Here is a 17,531-nt window from a genome sequence, read left to right on the forward strand (position 1 = left end):
GCATGCGTATGTATGGGCTTTACTGGGTGTCTCTGCAAACCGTGGCTCTGAGCACCCGTCCATCAGCAGAGACCCCCAACCCTTCCATGCCCGGGGGGGGGGCCTTACCCTGCAGCCCGCCCCGGCTTGTCCACACAGCCAGGGCTACAGCAGAGCCCATGGGGTCAGCGCTGGGATGGGACCAGGCCGCCCGTGGCTGGAAGGCAGAGGGGCAGATGCGGAGCTGCGGGGGGGGATGATGCAGAGCGGCCGCTCGCTGCCCACCGGCCCCATCGGCAGGGCTGGCGGTGCGGGCGCTCAGCAGCCGCTGTTCCTGCGCAGGAAGGCATGGCCCCGCACCGCGTGCTCCATCTCCACGAAGGCCAAGTCCCCGACCGTGACCGCGCAGGGCCCCAGCGCCCGGAACCCGCACTTCTGGTAGAAGGGCACGAGGAAGCGCTGGCACATGAGCAGGGCGCGGCGGGCGGCGGGCAGGCCCCGCAGGTGCTGCAGGTACCGCCACATGAGGATGGAGCCCTTGCCCTGCTGCCGGCAGCCCCGGTGCACGGCCAGCACGTGGATGTGCACGGCCGAGCCCTGCGGCCGGTGCAGGGTCAGCGCTGCCTGCAGGGGGAGCGCGGGTTCAGGGCCCGGCCTGAGCGGGTCCTGGCTCCCAGCCCCGCGGGAGAGGAGGACGGGGCTGGGAAAGCCCTTTGAGCCCATCCGGTCCAACCCAACCCAGCCCTGCCCAGGCCACCCCTAACCCATGGCACTGAGGATGTGTGAACACTTGCAGGGACGGTGCCTGCAGCCCTGCCCTGGGCAGCCTGTTCCAATGCCTGAGCACCCTCTGGGGCAGGAATTGTTCCTCAGCTCCATCTAAACCTGCCCTGGTGCAGCTTGAGGCCGGTTCCTCTTGTCCCATCCCTTGTTCCTTGGGAGCAGAGCCCAGCCCCTCCTGGCTCCATCCTCCTGTCAGGCAGTTGGAGGCAGCCATCAGGTCCCCCCTGAGCCTTCTCCAGACTGAACAACCCCAAATTCAAGGTCCACATCCCCCCCATAAGGACAAGGGTCCCCAGTGCCATCCCCCTTCAGCTCCTCCATCATCCTTGGAGGCTTTTTAATCCTGAAATGAATGCTGAGGGGAATTAATTGGCGTATTTTTAACAGCATCAGTAAAATTAATTACTGAGGAAGTTAATTTCCCCCTGCACAGCCTTAGGAGAACACTTCCTGGGTAGCCCCGGGGAGCTTCTGGTCCTCAGTGCCTGAGCTGGGTAACAGGCTCTGGTTCTTACCTGGCTGAGCCTCTCCTGGTCCCAGAGGGAGCCGATGATGAAGGCCACGAGCCGCCCCTCCTCAAACCAGCCGAGGGACAGCTCCGGGCACAGGTTCAGGAAGTGCCGGATCTCATCCAGGTGGAGGGGACAATCCCCGGAGACAGAGATGAAGGCTGGAAGGGGATAGCAGTGAGTGGAGGGGGGGACCAGGGGCACCCAGACCCTTTGGGACACCTCCCAGCACCGATGTAGGTGATGAAAGCGGGATGTGATGGGGGGAGATCCTGCATCTTGCTTCCTACTTGCCCTAAAGGAGCTCTGAGGGGGCCAGGTGGCTCCAGGGAGCGGCTCTGCTCATCCCAAAGCAACTCCCCATGGCCCAGGAGCTGGCTTCAGGCTCCTGCTGCTGATTCCAAGGCTACTGCAGTGGGTGCTGAGATGAACCCTCCCTCCCGGCATCTCCCTTCAGAGAGGATGGAGAAAGGGCCCTGGTGAGCCTGGGATAGGGGAGCTGGGGGTGCCTGGGTGGAAGGGAGGGGGAAGGTTGCTGGGGTGCATCTCCCAGTGTGACCAGAGGCAGAGCTTGGTGTCCTTCCTCCCACTTCCCCCTCTCCTCTGCCCACTTGCTCCCAGGGCTGTTCTGGGACACCTGGTCCAGGATCACCCCAGGCTGCTCAGCCCAGGGCATCACCTCCCACCATGCCCACACCACCGGGGCGGGTGAGCTGAGGGCCACGGTTCTGCACCTCAGTGACCACAGCCCCTCCGCACCTCAGTAGGGAGGCCACGAGTCACAGCTGCTGAGTCCCCCCCTTGTCACCCACGAGGGCACATAGGGAGGGTTTTGCCACCAGGACGTGGCCTCAAAGAGCACACGGGGAAGGGAAGGGAAGGGGAAGGGGAAAGGGAAGGGGAAGGGGAAGGGGAATGGGAAGGGGAAGGGGAAGGGGAAGGGGAAGGAGAGGGGAAGGGCAGGACCCCCCCGGCAGCCCCTCACCTTCCCTCTCGATCTCGAACACGCTGACGGCATCCTCGGGGCTGAGGCAGCGGAACTCGCTGGCAGGCAGCGTGTGACGGCGCTGGCGCCCGGGAGCGCTGCGGGGGGACCTCACATGGACGGGCTTCAGGAAAGGCACCGCGCTGAGCACCGACATCCTGCTCCTGATGCTGCCCCTGATGCTGCTGCTGCTGCTCCTGCTCCTGCTGCTGCTCCTGGTCCCGGTCCTGCTCCTGCTGCTGCTCCTGCTCCTGCTCCTGCTGCTGCTGCTGCTCCTGGTCCCGGTCCTGCTCCTGCTCCTGCTCCTGGTCCCGGTCCTGCTCCTGCTCCTGGTCCCGGTCCTGCTCCTGCTCCTGGTCCCGGTCCTGCTCCTGCTCCTGCTCCTGCCTGGTTTCCCTCTGCTCAGGCAGCCTCGAGCAAACGGACTCCTTGCTTCACTTCTCGGCTCTCTGCAGATCCAACTCAACTGGTCCTGATGGCAGCACCCTTGGTTTCAGCCAAACTTCTCCAGTGCTCTTGGCTGCTGGAAATACCCGTTGATCACACACAGGGATAGGCTGCTTGGCACCCTTCTCCTATACATGTGAGGAGAGATATATATATATAGAATCATAGATACATATAGGATGATGGAGATGAACTCTTCATCAGGGACAGTAGCAACAGGACAAGGGGTGATGGGTTCAAACTGAAACAAGGGAGATGTAGGATAGACATAAGGCAGAAGCTCTTCCCTGTGAGGGTGCTGAGGCGCTGGCACAGGGTGCCCAGAGAAGCTGTGGCTGCCCCATCCCTGGCAGTGCTCAAGGCCAGGCTGGACACAGGGGCTTGAAGCAAGTTGCTCCAATGGAAGGTGTTGGAAGGGCAACCCCCGTGACAGGGGTTGGAACTGGAGGAGCTTTAAGGTCCCTTCCAACTCAAACCATCCCTGGTTCTATGCTATATGCAAGCAAACATCCACAGTGCCCCCATTGCCTTCACTGTGAGCTGGGGCCAGTGCCTGGGGGGACCAGGAGGCTAGCACCAGCCATGGGCTGTAGCAAACCCAGGGACCAGGGTGACAAGAGCCTGGTGACCAGTTAGGAGGTCTGGGCACTGGGACAGAGCAGGGGCAGGGCTGGGGATGATAGCTGGAGCAGGAGGGGCACGCATCGGGCTGAGCATCCCGCCCAGCATCTCCCAGCCCATGGCAAAGCCAGGCAGGGGGAGAGGCAGCAGAGCCCTGGGACAGGCAGGGTGGGCTGCAGCTGCAGGATGCCAAGAGGATGCGAAGTGAGCATTTCCGGGGGAAAGCTCCTTGTGATGCTCTTGCTTTCAAGGTGCAGCACGGCTGTGTGCGAGCGAGAGGTCTGTGCTGGGCCACCATGGGTGCACTGAGCTGTCCCAGCATGGACACGCACCAAGCACCCAGAGACAGCCCCAGCTGCCAGGATTTACTCCCTTTTCCAGCTCACGCAGCAGGTAAGTGACAGCTCAGCGCCTGTTGGGCTCTTGGGTCACGTCCATGCTCACAGATAGAGCTGGGATGGGTTCATGGCAGGATGAGTGGGTGCCTGCAACTGCAAGGACCGGTGTCCTCCTTGGGTGAGATGCCCCAGGCTCTGCCACTGCCCAGGGAGCTTTGGGCAGCATGATCCCACCAGACACAGTGCGTCCCAGAGCATGCTCCTTGTGATGCAGAACCCCATTATCCCTCAGTTCCCTGGGAGGGTCACCAGTGCCTGAGCTCATCCATCAGCAAGATCCTGCACAGCCTGGCCCAATCCCTCAACCTGGCTCAAAGCCTGGAGCTTCAATCTGCCTCTGGCTTCATGTGTGAACAATCCAAGTTAATAAATCCAAAGAGAACCATAAACTGAGCTGATAACTTTACTAAACACATGCATTCCATAGGCAGAAACAGTGGGAATTGCTCCTGTAGCCAGCTATCCCTGCTCAGCCCAGTATTCCAGCCTCCTGCAGCAGAGCCACTGTGAAGCCAGGTCACTTTTGATGATTGTCTGAGAGGTGCCAGCTTTCCCTGCTAATTACAGGCTTGCCTCCAGCTAATAGGATTTATGGAAGCAAAAGCATTACCAGCACACACATTGAACAGGGCAGAACAAGCTGGGAATTTTCCACCCTGAAATGCCCAGGGCTGGGTGCTTGGAATGCCTGGTTTATCCAGCCCAAGGTGAAAGGGGGGTGCTGGGATGGATTTTCAATGAGTTGCTGGGTTGGCAGTGGATGTGTTGCTAAGGGATCGTGTCCATCAGGGAGAATGGGTTTATTTGGTGGGGGAATTACTGAGCAACCCCAATGCTTGTTCTGGTGACTAGGGACTGAAATGATGCTGGGAGTGGGTGGTTCATGCTCTGGGAAGCACATAGGAAGGAGGTAAAGGGGTGGCTGAGGTGCAGGGTGCTGGAGGTGCAGTGTTTGTAGAGCTTATATCAGCTGTTCTGGAACTCCTCATCCTGCTGATTGAATCAGGGGCTCATCCACCTGGATAGATCCTAGAGGAGGCAGGAGGGCAGGCTCTGGCACCTAGAAAATGCAGCGGTGGTTCAATCCTGGGTGGTGCTGAGTGCCTGAGGATGGCAGGGCAGAGCCAGCTCAGTACGGGCTCAGGCAGGACTCATGTTCCAGCTGCTGTGGGAATTCTGGAGCAGGACAGTTTGGGTTGGAAGGGATCATCAGAAGTCACCTGGTCCTACCCCCCCCATCACCTTCCACTAGGCCAGGTTCCTCAGGGATGTCCGCTCACTGATAGCCACTGTTGAACAGTTCAGTATCCAAGAGCAAGTCTTCATCACAGATCACATAAAGCCTGGAAAGAACTGAATAGTGGAAAGTCTCTACCAGGACATCCAGAGCTGGGGATTCAAGACCTCTTATGCAAGTGGCTGCTCTGTTCCCAGTAGACAGAGCTCAGATCCCTCCAGCTGCTTCTAGAAACTTCCTGAGACCCCAGACAACAACAGCCCGGAGACAAAACCACTGATAAGGAAAGGCTGCTCCTTGGCTTCGTTTCCCTGCATTTTCCCCTATCTGGTGCTTCATTCCTGGCAGCCCAGGTTACACCGCTGCAGGGCTGATCTATTTGTGTCTGTGCTCTGGAAATGGGCTCCTTGCTTCGCTTCTCAGCTCACCACAGGTGCAAACTGATGGGGTGGGCTGGGGGCACAGACAGAGCGCAGAGGACCCATCCATCATCCCAGCCCATCCCTGGAGCTGACCCAAGCCCTGCCATGGGGGTACCAGCACTGCAGTTACGCCAGGGGAGCATCCGACCTGCAGAGGTGAAGGAACCTCACTCCAGCTCACAGAGTGAGAACCAGAGGAGGAGCATCCTCAATCCCTTGCTTGAGACATCTGTCTTCCAATGCTCCAGCACAGCCTCCTGTATCTTATTCAAGTCACTTACACCCCAGGCTACATTTTGTGCTGTAACTCCTTCCAGCCCTGCCTGAGATGAACCCCACACATCACTGTGTACATAGCAGCTACCAAAAGCTTTCTCTGTAAATTTCCCCCCCATACATGTTTGTCACTAGAGATCAAAGCATCTGCGTGGGCCAGAGAGGATTTCATGTGTAAATAAAGAGGCAGGTCTGCAGTATCCCCCTAACAGCATCTTGCTGTTATTATGAGATGCATCTGCCTGGCTTTGGAGCTTGGCTGTTCAAACAAGTTGGTATCAAGGAGTTATTCACCCAGTTCTGAAGCTGAATACTCTTTGCAAAAGAGCTTGAGGTCTTCCAACACCCTGAACAGGGAGGGGTTCAGTGGGAAGGGTCCTTACACCGAGGGTTTGATAGTGTTGGAAGTGCAGGGATGGGACATGGGCTGCGGTGATGGTCATGCTCTTACCTCCACCAAAGCCACTTTTCAGACAAGCTAAGCTCCCTGCACCAACCTCCCTCCCCTCTGGAGCAATTCCCCCCCTTGCCTGCGATCCTGGGGCCAGCAGGTCACTGGGCTGGCTGGACCACCAGTGTCCCCAAGGCTGGTGCAGCACCGGGATGCGGGGTTCTTACCGGATGGGGCCCCAGCGCCGTTCCTCTGCCCGCCTGGCTCCAGTGGTGCTGTCCCACAGCAGAGGAGGAGCCGGGGTTCTGCCTCCCCTCCTCTGCCCGCTGCACCCTCCACTGCCCCAGCTTATATATTTGTTATTGATGGGGCACGTGATGCCATCCTCTAAGGAGTTTATGGCTCCAATGACAGACAGGGTGAGGTGAGAGGCTTTAACATGACAGGCCAGCAAAAGGATCCCATCGGGTTTCTATTTCCCACCCCCCCTTGACTGCCCACAGGGGGATAAAGCATTTAGCTGATTGCTCTGCCCTGAGTCCCTGCTGCAGGGAGAGCACAGGACTTAGCTAGGACAGGAAAGCAACGTGTGCCTGATCCAGACCTCCCTGATGGCATCGGGAGATGCTGACGACAGCCCAATGAGCTTCCTTAGGATGCCCGTCACCCCAAGGACGGTCACGTTCATGCCTGCTCATCATGCCAGGCGTAACCATTGCTTGGGTTTGAGCAGCTGGGGAGGGAAATCAGCTGGTTCCTTGGGGGATGAGAGGCCAGACCTGAGCTTTCTGCCCAAGGAGCTTACTCCAAAGAGCAAGCATCTCCCTTGCACAGCCTCCTATTGCATAAGAGACTGGATAGGCAAAGGCAGCAACATTTGTCCTTGCCAGGATGTGTGTAATAAAAGGGGGATTATCCCAGGCATGAGCATGATGTTGGAATCATCATTATCATCATGAACCAGATGCAGCCCTGAAAGGAGCCTGGAGCAAGAGGCAGAGCTGGCTTTGTTCCACCAGAGACATGTCCAGGGGAGCTCAGGTCCTGCTTCCATTTCCAGCCATGGGTAAGGTGACCCCTTAAGGGAGAGATTCCCTTATCTCCCTCTTTTAAGCTTCTTCTCATGGAATTGAAACAGAAATACAACCCAGCAGCTTTCTGCTCCTCAGAATTGCCATTTCAGAGCCACTCCCCGCCATTTATACTGAGCCCAGCAGAACAGAGGCTGGTCCGTGTCTGGAATAGTCAAGCAGGGATGCTGCATTAGGTGGTTTTAACTGGATCCATCTCTCCCTGCTCCTACACAGCTGCAGAGGGTCAAATATGCCATTAAATGAGAACCACAGCACTGTGCTGGGATTTACACATTTAGCATCTTCAGAGAGCCTTGAGCTGTCGCTGCAGCCAGGCTGGTCCCTCCCCTGGGGTCCTGCTCAGGAAGGTGGCAATTGTCTCTGGGTAGGTTGTGCAGAGAGGGGTGGCACACGGAGTGCAGATCGACCACAACTCGTCCCCTGCTCTGCCAGGACTTGGGGCTGAAGCGACACACATGCAGCCCAGGGTCTGCCATCACAGGGGCCAACGGTGGCACCAGGGTCCTCCCCTGAGTGCCATCATCGGGGAGGTTTCTCTGCCAAACTCATGTTTTTACTCCTGTGATTTCCAAGCTGGATGCTTTGCTTACATCCCTGTTTCACACCTTCCCCTGCCTTAGCCATAGGGACCCAAGAGGGTGACGCATTTCTCCTAGCAGTGGCATAAGAGGGGTGGCAGTGGGACATCACTGCAAGGTCAGCCACTGGTTTTGATTCCATTCTCCGCTGCCTGCTGCCTTTTCATCAGCTACCACGGACCGGCAGCATGGAGTGCTTGTTGTTGCTGTACCTTCACAGCAGGATGAGGCTCTTTGGGCATACTCAGTATCTTCATCACTTGCCAGGCTGTCTCCTTTGCTTTATCCCTCAGGGCTCCCGTGCTGAGCTGCCAAGCGCAGGTTGAACTCACCAGCAGGTCCACGTCTCTGTGCTGGAGAGGGACATTCGGTGCAGGTTAAGAGTCTGGGAGCTGGGGCTCTGCTGGAATAGAGGTTCAAGGCTCCCATGGACAGTGGCCAGATGCCCCAGGCTCTAAACAGACCCTAGAGGGGCTGGTTCTGCTCTGTGCTCTGAAATGTTAATATACATATATAATAGAGATATAAACCATGCAGATATACATGTATGTGGTTTTCTCTGCCATATTCCTTTTGGCCCATCAGTGCAGCTGATGCCCTTCTGCGAGACCCACAGGGAGCTGGAGAAAGGATGAAGGAATGAAGGGATGCTACTTCACAGCTTGTCTGAGATCGCAGCTCTGCCCAGGCTTACAGCGCTGGCTTTGTCCTACAGCACATCAACACGTGCCTTTGCAGGGCTGGTGAATCGCGCTCCTCCTCTACACGGGCCTTTGAGGAAAGAGCACGAGCAGCCCGGGGGCAGTTTCACGGTGCTCTCCTGCCTCTGAGCTCCACCAGCAGCACCAGGCGGGGCTCCCGAGCACTGCTCCCGCTCCTCTGACCCGGCGAACCGGTGCCGTCCTCGCCCGTCCGCAACACACGGAGCGGCCGGGCCAGACCCTGTGCGGCGGCGGCAGGCGGCAGCCCACGAGGTGGCACCAGAGCCCCGCAGCAGCGCGGGCACCAGGACCCTCCGGGCATCACCGGGCATCACCAGCACCACCGGGCACCGGAGCCCTCTGGGCATCACCGGGCATCACCAGCACCACCGGGCACCGAAGCCCTCTGGGTATCACCGGGCATCACCAGCACCACCGGGCACCGAAGCCCTCTGGGCATCACCGGGCATCACCAGCACCACCGGGCACCGGAGCCCTCTGGGCATCACCGGGCATCACCAGCACCACCGGGCACCGGAGCCCTCCGGGCATCACCGGGCATCACCAGCACCACCGGGCACCGGAGCCCTCTGGGTATCATCGTGCATCACCAGCATCAATGGGCACTGGGGTCTTTCAAGCCTCCCAGCATCACGAGACATCCCAACACCTGCAGACATCATCAGCACCACCGGGCTTCACCAGCACCCTTGGGCATCACTGGGCATCCCAGTACCCCACAGGCATCACCAGGCATCACCAGCACCCTACAGGCATCACCAGCATCACTGGGCATCCTGGTACCTTATGGGCATCAGTGGCATTCTGCAGGCATTACCAGTATCTTATGGGTACCCTTCACCCTCTGGACATCCCTGGCACACTGCAGGCATCCTGGTGCCCTCTGGACATCCCAGCACCCGGTGGGCATTCCAGTGCCTTCTGCTTAACCCCTGCAAGGCCTGTGCAAAGATGCCCCATGAGAGGTGCACCAGCTCCCAAGGAGAAGGGAAGGGGATTGCCTTTCACCAGTGCCTCGACAGGGAGATGCTGGTGATCCAACAGCTGTAAAGAGGCTGGGTCTCAGAGGCAGCTTGCTTGCAGGGAGGATGTTCTCCTGCAAAGCAAAAGCCATCATTTCCCAACCAGCCTAAGAGCAGAAATGGTCCCTAAACGAGGCAGTGGGGGGCTGCTTGACATGTGTCCCTTTCACACACTTCCTGTGTGTTCAGACCTTCTGCTGAATCTATCTCACTTGCCAAAAACACATGGATGCAAAATGCTTCTTGGGTCTGCCATAGTGTTTTGCAGAGCAGTGCTGCTTCCCTATGGAAGCACAGCAGAGCCCCAGCTGGGATCACAGTGCAAAACCACCCAGCTCAACTCTTGCTAACAGGCAGAGGGTCCTCACTTGTCCCCATTAAAATCCCCCTGCTGTGAGCCTGGCCTGTTGTATAATGTGCTTGTTTGCATGGCTGTTTATGGCTACCTGAAACCCCACCGCTGCTCTTCAGCATGCAATTGCTCTGAAGAGGGACAGTTTCTATCTACACACACAACTGTGCATTACATGTATGTCTACTATATTAGTGCCTGTAAGATGTACATTAAGGAGACGATGAGAATCATCACAGTGCTGGGTAGAGCTGTGCTTTGGAGCCTTGAGAAGAACATGGCACCAGTGCCAAAGGGCACCTCCCAGAGGCCTCATCCTGTTCCACCAAGGCACAATTCACCCTGACTACACCAGGAGAGAGACTGGTACCTGGTCGCTAGCTCCAACAGGAGCAGAATGCCCTGGGGAGCTGTGCTGCAAGCTCCACTCCAGTAACGCTCAGAGGGTGAAATCCTTGTGCTGGAGGCACTTGTGTGCCCAGCAAGTGCTGAGCTCATCCCATCTATTCTCCATTTTACAGAGGTCATGGCTTGCGGACACAGCTCTGTGCTCCCAGAAGCACATCCCTGTGAACAGCCCTGTAACCACATGGTACTGAATGGATATTTAAACTGCCTTTTCCCAAGGGTAGGCTGCTATTTTCCCACCCAATGGTCCCTTTTAGCTCTGCTCCATTCCTTATCCCTGGGGGTGATGCCAAGGAATGCTCAACCACATCAACACCCCAGCCCTCTGATTAAAGTGATGCTCTAGTGAGCAATTAAATACTGGTGTCAAGGTCAGGCTGGTCCAGGGGAAGGTGGGCTCTGGGAGAGCTTCTCTGCCTGCAACTCCCTCATTTGGAAGCAGGATGGGGACAGTTTGTACTTCCCATCGCCTAGAGTATCCTGCTGCCCACACCTCAAGATAGCCGAGAAACTGGGCAGGGATGAACTGGCTCCCAGTGCATCCCTCAGCCATGCACCACCCGGATGCCCCAGCCTCATCCCAGCTGTTTCCCAGGGGTTTAGGGCTGTTTACAAGGTTGGAAATTCCTAGCAGGCCTGAGGAGAGGGGCTCCATGGTGAATCTCAGAGGTGAATATGGACAGAGCTTTCTCCCTGTTGCTTTTCCTAAAAGGGGAAAACTTGGAAGGAGAACTGATCCAGCTGAGGCAGAGCATCCTTGCATTTCGGGGAGGGAGAGGGCAAGAGGGAAAGCCCTGCTCTGCAGCTCCTGTTTCCTGCAGCAAAATAAGTCAGGCTGAGGATTCCGGCATTTTCCTGATATTCCAGCCAATGCTGCACAGGTGGGGAGACCTAAGGAGCAAAGAGGCAGGATCTGTGGGTGAAGGCTGGTTCGGCTTCCATCAGCCCTTCACCAGCCAGAGCAGCGGAACCAGCTCGAGAAACCATTTCTATTTCACAATTCCCTGGAGACACAGGAGAAAAAAATCCCTTGGAGTCAATGAAGTCAAATGATGTCAGTGACCAGGGACACGGGGATGGTGCAGTGCAGCCCCCAGTGACCAGGGACACGGGGATGGTGCAGTGCAGCCCCCAGTGACCAGGAACACGGGGATGGTGCAGTGCAGCCCCCAGTGACCAGGGACACGGGGATGGTGCGGTGCAGCCCCCAATGACTGAGGACACGGGGATGGTGCAGTGCAATCCCCAATGAGAGGAGACACAGGGATAGTGCGGTGCTACCCCCAGTGACAGGGAAAATCGGGACTCTGCCGTGCAGCCCCCGGTGACCGAGGACATGGTGCATTCCAGCCTCCCCCGCTGACAGGGGACATGGTGCAGCCCAAACCCCCCCAAGTCCATGTCCGCACCCACCCCCTTCCGCATGGTGGGCGTGGCCTGGTCGTGGGCGTGGCCTCGCTTGGCCCCGCCTCCCGCCCCGTTAGTTGCGCGCGGCCCGCGCCATCCCGCCCCTCCCCTCCCCCGCCCGCCGAGGCGGCCGCGCGCTCTGTCGTGACTCCCGGCGCCATGGCGGACCTGCCCGCTGAGGCGGCCCCGGCACCGGCCCCGGCCCCCGCCCTGCCGCTGCCGGCCCCGCCGGGCGGCTCGCAGCGCCTCCTCTTCTCGCACGACCTGGTGTCGGGCCGCTACCGCGGCTCCGTGCGCTTCGGCCTGGTGCGCCTCATCCACGGCGAGGACTCGGAGGAGGACTCGGATGAGGGCGGCCGAGGCACCGGCGGCGGCGCCGCCAGCTCGGGAGGCTCCGAGTCCGGGGGGCCCGGCACCGGCGGCACGGAGGAGGGCCGCGCCAGCCCGCTGCGGCGGGGCTACGTGCGGGTGCAGTGGTACCCGGAGGGCATCAAGCAGCACGTCAAGGAGACCAAGGTAACCGGGCCGGCTTCCGCCGACGTGGGGGTTAGCGCGGCCTCTGCGCCCGCGTGTGGCCCGCACTGGGGGGCCTGGCTCCGCCTTGGAGGCCTCCCGGGGCAGGGGCCTGCGCGGGCTGCCGGTGGCTCCTCTCCCCTCCCCTGCTCTTCTGTCCGCGGGCTGTGGTGTCCGCTGCTCCGGAGCCCCCGCCGAAGGGGTTTGGCGGCTTTCCTTGCTTTACCCCATCCCTGCCCGCTGTGGAGCCGCGATCTGAGCAGGGAAGGTGGACGGGGTCCTCCAGAGGTGGAAATCCTGACCCCTTTCCCTTCCTTCATTGAGCTCCTTCTGGAAGGCCGCTGTGGGTGCTGCTGCTGCCCTTTGCTGGTGGCAGAACACGGCTGAGGTGCTGGGGTTTCATCATAGAATCGTATCCTGGAACGGTTTAGGTTGGAATGGACCTTAAAGCTCATCCAGTTCGGCCCACCGGCAGGGAAGGCTCCTGCTGTTTAATGGCATAGAGAGAGGCCTGCCTGTGAAGGTGGTTTGTGCGAGCTTCCAGACCCCTCATGCTGGGAATGCGGGTCGGTATCTCTGCCTTCATGGACAGTGTCGTCATTGCCTGTTTTCAGGGAGTCAGCAGCTGAATAGGGAAACCTCGACATGGGATTTCCCTGTTCAGATTTCAGCGGGCAGTAATTGTGGTGTGGATCTGCCCTTGTTGACGTGAGCAGGTCCCCCCCGCCGCTGAGCCATGCGTAAATCTGTGACCTCTTAATTCCACATGAAGAGCCACAAGGTGTAGGTAGGTGTGTGTCAGAACGTTCCCACTTCCCAAAGTTCGCTTGGCGTACACTGACTGACAGTACCGAGACAAAAGCGAGCGAGGGGGCACTGTAATATAACACAAAGGGGCCTGCGAGGAATGGGCGTTGCACTGAACAAAACAGTCCTGCACTGTCCTTGCAGTGGGTCCTGGCCCTCGTCTGGGGTGGCAGGCGAGCTGGGAGGCTTCTGGTATGGTGTGTGCTTTGCTGGTGCAGTAATGGCCTTGTGCACTGAAGGAGAGAGGGAAGACGGAGAGGAGGAAAGGTGTGTTGCAGTCCTACAGGCATCGGTGGGATTGCAAGTGCTAACGGAATGAGCTAAATTTAGGTGGTAGTGTCATTGCACACGTGACCGGTTGGAGATAAGGAAAATGAAAACAGGTATTCAGAAAAGATACTGCCACGTGATGGGTTTCTACCTTGGGAAAATAAAAGCCTTCTTTCTCTAAAAAAACACAGTTCAGTCACTGCAGCTTTCCAGTGAAATCTGTGTGCTGTTGCAGCAAGGATTTGTCCCAGGGTGAGTGTGGTTTAAGCACCTAAACAAAGCCACCTCGGTTTGGGTGAGTAAACACAGACTTAGGAGTTGCTACTGGGTTCCCAAATCCAGGAGTGCTAGCTCTGACTTCAGTCGCTTGGTAACGGAACCCTTTGCAGTGTTAGGAAATGCTAGACTGGGGAGGATCAGAAATCAAAGGCAGTTATGGGAATAAGATGTCTTTCCTCTTCATGGTGGTTCTCCTCTGGTGTGGGCATCTCTACCCCTTTAACCTGAGGAAAAGTCTCCTGAGTGCTTGAGGAATTGAGGTGTACTTGTATTGATTTTTCCATCTGGGAAGCTGCCCGCTGTCGAAATCAAGAGGCATTCTGTGCCGTCTGCACTGCAGCTCGGGGTTGCTAAAAACAAACCTGGTGCCATTGGAAATATGTTATGGGACTTAACCATTTTGTGGTTGTAATCAGGGCTTTTGGCTGTCTGCTGACCCAGCCCTCTTTGGGTTACACTAATGTGTGAGAACCAGCCAGGTAAGCCTGATTTACTGCTTGTTGTCAGTGCTGGAAAGGGTACAAACTGTGGGCACTACATGGGTGTCTTGAGCATAAGGTTTGTTGCCTTTTGGGTGCTGTTGCCCGCTGTTACCTGCAGGTGCTTCTTTTAGTGTCTTTGACTCTTAGCATCTTTGGCTGTGAGGCTCTTGTTTGACATCCTTAATGGTGACTTGTGCTGGTCACAGCTAAACCATAGATTCGAGAGGGTGCTTCTGTCACCCTTGTATTTTCCTGAGCTCTTGATTCTGAAATGGGTGGAGGTGCTCATGGTGCCAGGGCTTCCACTAGCCCCATCTTGTGCCATTATGTGCCTGCTTTGTGTGTTAGGTTCATTCCTGTCTCTCCCCTGTTTGTCGAGCACTTGAAGATCTATAAACCCTGGTGTATGGACTGGATAGATTTGAGTGTTGTTGTTTGAGGGTAGTGAAACACCTTTAGCTTCCAGTGCAAAGGTTAAAAACAGCTTTCTGTACCCAGTTACAGCCCTGAGCTTTCCTGGCTTTAAACTCTGGGCCAGTTACATGTTGTTTTTCAGCTAGGGAATAAGTAGGCCAATCACTCTTACTGATGCTTCTAGAAGTTCAGTGCTTGCTGTTGCTCTTTCCTGTTGGAGGTGGTAGGCGCTTAAACCCCAGCACACCATAATTGATGTTAATAGGTAATAAAACTTTGTCTTGTAGAGAGCTCTCAGTCAGTACAAAATCCCCACCAGTTCCTCCTGTAGTAAGTGGTACATCTGAGTGCACTCCTGCCTTTGATTCCTGTGTTAATAGTCATTAACACTATCATGATGATAATGTGGATTTACCCTCTGGCTCCTTGTGCTCCTTACCTGCCTTCCATGAGCCCTGTTAAAGACACTGGGAAATCATTGTTGCTGAATACTGTAAAAGCCAAGCAGTCCTGGAAGGAGCAAGCTTCCCTTTACAAGTATATTTGCCATCCCTGTCTTTTCTGACCCAGCAAACCTGAAGAGCATTTCCTCTGAGTGGCTAAAGCCTTACCTCTTGTCTTCACGGTACTGTTGGGTGTGATTACAAGGCAGGTTGTGAAATGCTGTGACCTGGTGTGAGCACATAGGGCTTTCTCTAACACATCAGCAGGAGCACTTGAGCCCAGCTGAATGTTAATTCAGGATTTCTCAGCTGCAGGTCAGCTTTCCTGCTGCATGCTTGAGCTGCCTTTGGGAACCTCACAAAGATGCTGGGTGTTAGTAATGCTCATAGGGTGCTTTAAAATGCTGCTCCCCTTCCTTCTGCCTGTCACCCGAAAGCATGCGAGCTCTCTGCCGCCTTTCCTGTTCACAAAGCCTGTGCAAGGCAGCTTCTGCAGCTGGGGAAATGGAGAGTGCAGGTGTTGTCTTTCAGCACCTCATCTACAGGCCTTCAGCCAAGCTCCTGGCCTCCAAGGTACCTGTTCTGTGTCCACCCTGGGAGGGGATACTGGCACTGGTGTCTTGGTGCGATGCTGTGGTACACACGCAATGCTGATGGGTTTACATGTAGGGACCTTACAGGGCCCCAGGGTTGCTCTAAGTGTCAAAGTACAATTCTGCTTATATTGTTTTTTTACCAGCCTTTTGCTTTCAAGGTCCAGGATACAGCTTGGTTTGAGTGGCTCTGACTGTTCAGCTTTGCTTTGGAGACAGACTGTCAGTGCTCCTCAGACACAACCCAGTGGCTGATCGCTTGTTAGCTGGAAATTATCTGATGTTATCTCTGTGGATTCAACTCTGCTTTGCCCCACACAGTCCTTCTCTCCCTTTTTTTTTTTCACTGCTAGAATTTCGTGACCTCCAATACCAAGTCATGAATATAAGATTGCAGACATTTCTGAAGACTTCATACTCGCATCATTTCAAGGTTTTAATGAATAGTTTGTTTCTTGTCTGAATTCTGCCATGTAGTTACTGCTGTGACCTCGACTTTTCAGTTGTGATCTTCCTGTGCTTGTACGTAGGAGAAGGAAATAAATCTTTCACTGAAAGTCTGTGTTTTCCTTCTCCGTCCCTTTGCAGACCCTCTCAGCCCTCACTGCTGGGATCCCAGCCCACACTCTTCAGATGTTAATCCTACCTAGTGACTCTGTGGGAACTATCTGCAGTGGAGAGATGAAAACAGCCCCAGAATCTTCCATTATCCTACCTGGCAAGAGGTTCTCTTTCTGGAAGTGCAGTGATGCAGCATGAGTGCTTTGCAGCAGGTCAGGAGGGAGAGCTCTGCCTTGCACAGGCAGGATCCTTTTCAGGAGCCATGAGGAGGTGCTGGTCACAGCCCAGAACTCCAGTTTCATTGCAGCACACCAATTCCATGCTCATAAACGATGAAGACTGGGGTTTACTGCATGAGGAAGCTGTATGTAACCCTCTTCTTGCATCTGACATTTCAGTTAGTCTCCCAGGGGGGTTCTTTGAAACCACCTGATGTTTGTAGCCATCAGAGACAGGAGGCAAGAAAAGGCTTACTGGATTTTTTTGCAGTTCTGTGTAAAATAGAACCAGTTTAATGGGTGACCTGTGTTTGTTGCAAGGTTACCTACCCTCAAGTCAATTCCCCATTTTGCTTTGATTTATTTGACTTTGCAACATAGACTTGGGGATCATCATTAATATTTTACTGCTAAAGCAGACTCCTGCACAACTCATGGGCTGGAAATCTCAGGAGTACTAAATAGTGTATGAATACAGCACTAAATACTGCATGGATGGTTGTTTTGTGTACAGTGTGCAGAGTGACTTGATCATTCAGGAGTTGCAAGTGGCCACCTGGGCTAAGCAATGAGTTAGAACTGTTCCAAGCCTGGACAGGAGGGTTGTTTTAAAAAGGACAAAACCTGTCCCCAGGCAGCAGGTTTTGTGACACGATCTCTTCCAATGTGCTTGTATAGCTCCAAAAAAAGAAACCAAAGTAATAATGCTCTTAGGACCAGTAAACAAACTAATGTGCACTAAAAGCTTTAGCAGGAATCGATCGAAGCCCGTGGCAGGCTTTGAAATACCTGGCGAGTGAGGCATTTACTGCAGCATTCCCATACAAGCTCTTCCTTCACTGCTGTGCTGCAGCTCCCATGCAGACTGTTGCAAAGAAGCAGCTTTAAGCAGTTGTACCAGGTTACTTTTTTTGGCTGAAGGTTCTTCGTTGCAGTTAAATGGCAGAAGCTTGGGCAGTTGCTTTTTGGGGCAAGGTCTTTCTTAGAGCAGCTGTTTTCAGCTCCTCTCTTCAGAGGAAGGATGCTTTGTAATGTTTAGCATCTGTGTTGGTGCTGGGAAATAACTGTGAAGCTAAAAGCCTCTTCTCACTTGACTCTTTGACTGTTTAATTACTTGGGGGATTTCAGAGGCTCAGAAGGTGATGGCACCTTCCTAAATGCTACTGAGGAAAAACCTGCCTTATTGTTTCCATTCTCCTGTTACCTCCCACCCTCTGCTGATTTTTGGACCAAGCGGGTTGTTGTAAATGCAGTAGCTGATGCTTTTATCTGGAAGCTTTGAACTTGCTTTTGAGGTTGTCAGTCCTGGGTTTCCTGGTA

General features: G+C 55.6%; 2 protein-coding genes across 2 annotated transcripts in view; one reads left to right on the forward strand and one right to left on the reverse strand.

Moving 5' to 3' along the window:
- Positions 1-260: 260 nt before the first annotated feature.
- Positions 261-2,449, reverse strand: AANAT (aralkylamine N-acetyltransferase). The gene is made up of 3 exons (XM_061377204.1): positions 2,257-2,449; positions 1,278-1,432; positions 261-603 (listed from the first exon to the last, which is right to left on the reverse strand). Exons 1-3 carry the CDS (start codon positions 2,411-2,413, stop codon positions 298-300), a joined length of 618 nt encoding a protein of 205 aa, XP_061233188.1. The 5' UTR covers positions 2,414-2,449; the 3' UTR covers positions 261-297.
- A 9,323-nt stretch (positions 2,450-11,772) lies between these two features.
- The window catches only part of UBE2O (ubiquitin conjugating enzyme E2 O), a 62,539-nt gene continuing 56,780 nt past the window's right edge, over positions 11,773-17,531 (forward strand). The window contains exon 1 of the mRNA XM_061377275.1: positions 11,773-12,147. Within this exon, the coding sequence (XP_061233259.1) occupies positions 11,791-12,147 (357 nt within the window). The 5' untranslated portion in view covers positions 11,773-11,790. The remainder of the gene's footprint in view (positions 12,148-17,531) is intronic.

Source organism: Neopsephotus bourkii, unplaced genomic scaffold, assembly GCF_033783945.1.
Source record: "Neopsephotus bourkii isolate Nb327-2 ecotype Australia unplaced genomic scaffold, CSIRO-AGI_Nbou_v1 NB_1749, whole genome shotgun sequence".
Lineage (NCBI taxonomy): Eukaryota > Metazoa > Chordata > Aves > Psittaciformes > Psittacidae > Neopsephotus > Neopsephotus bourkii.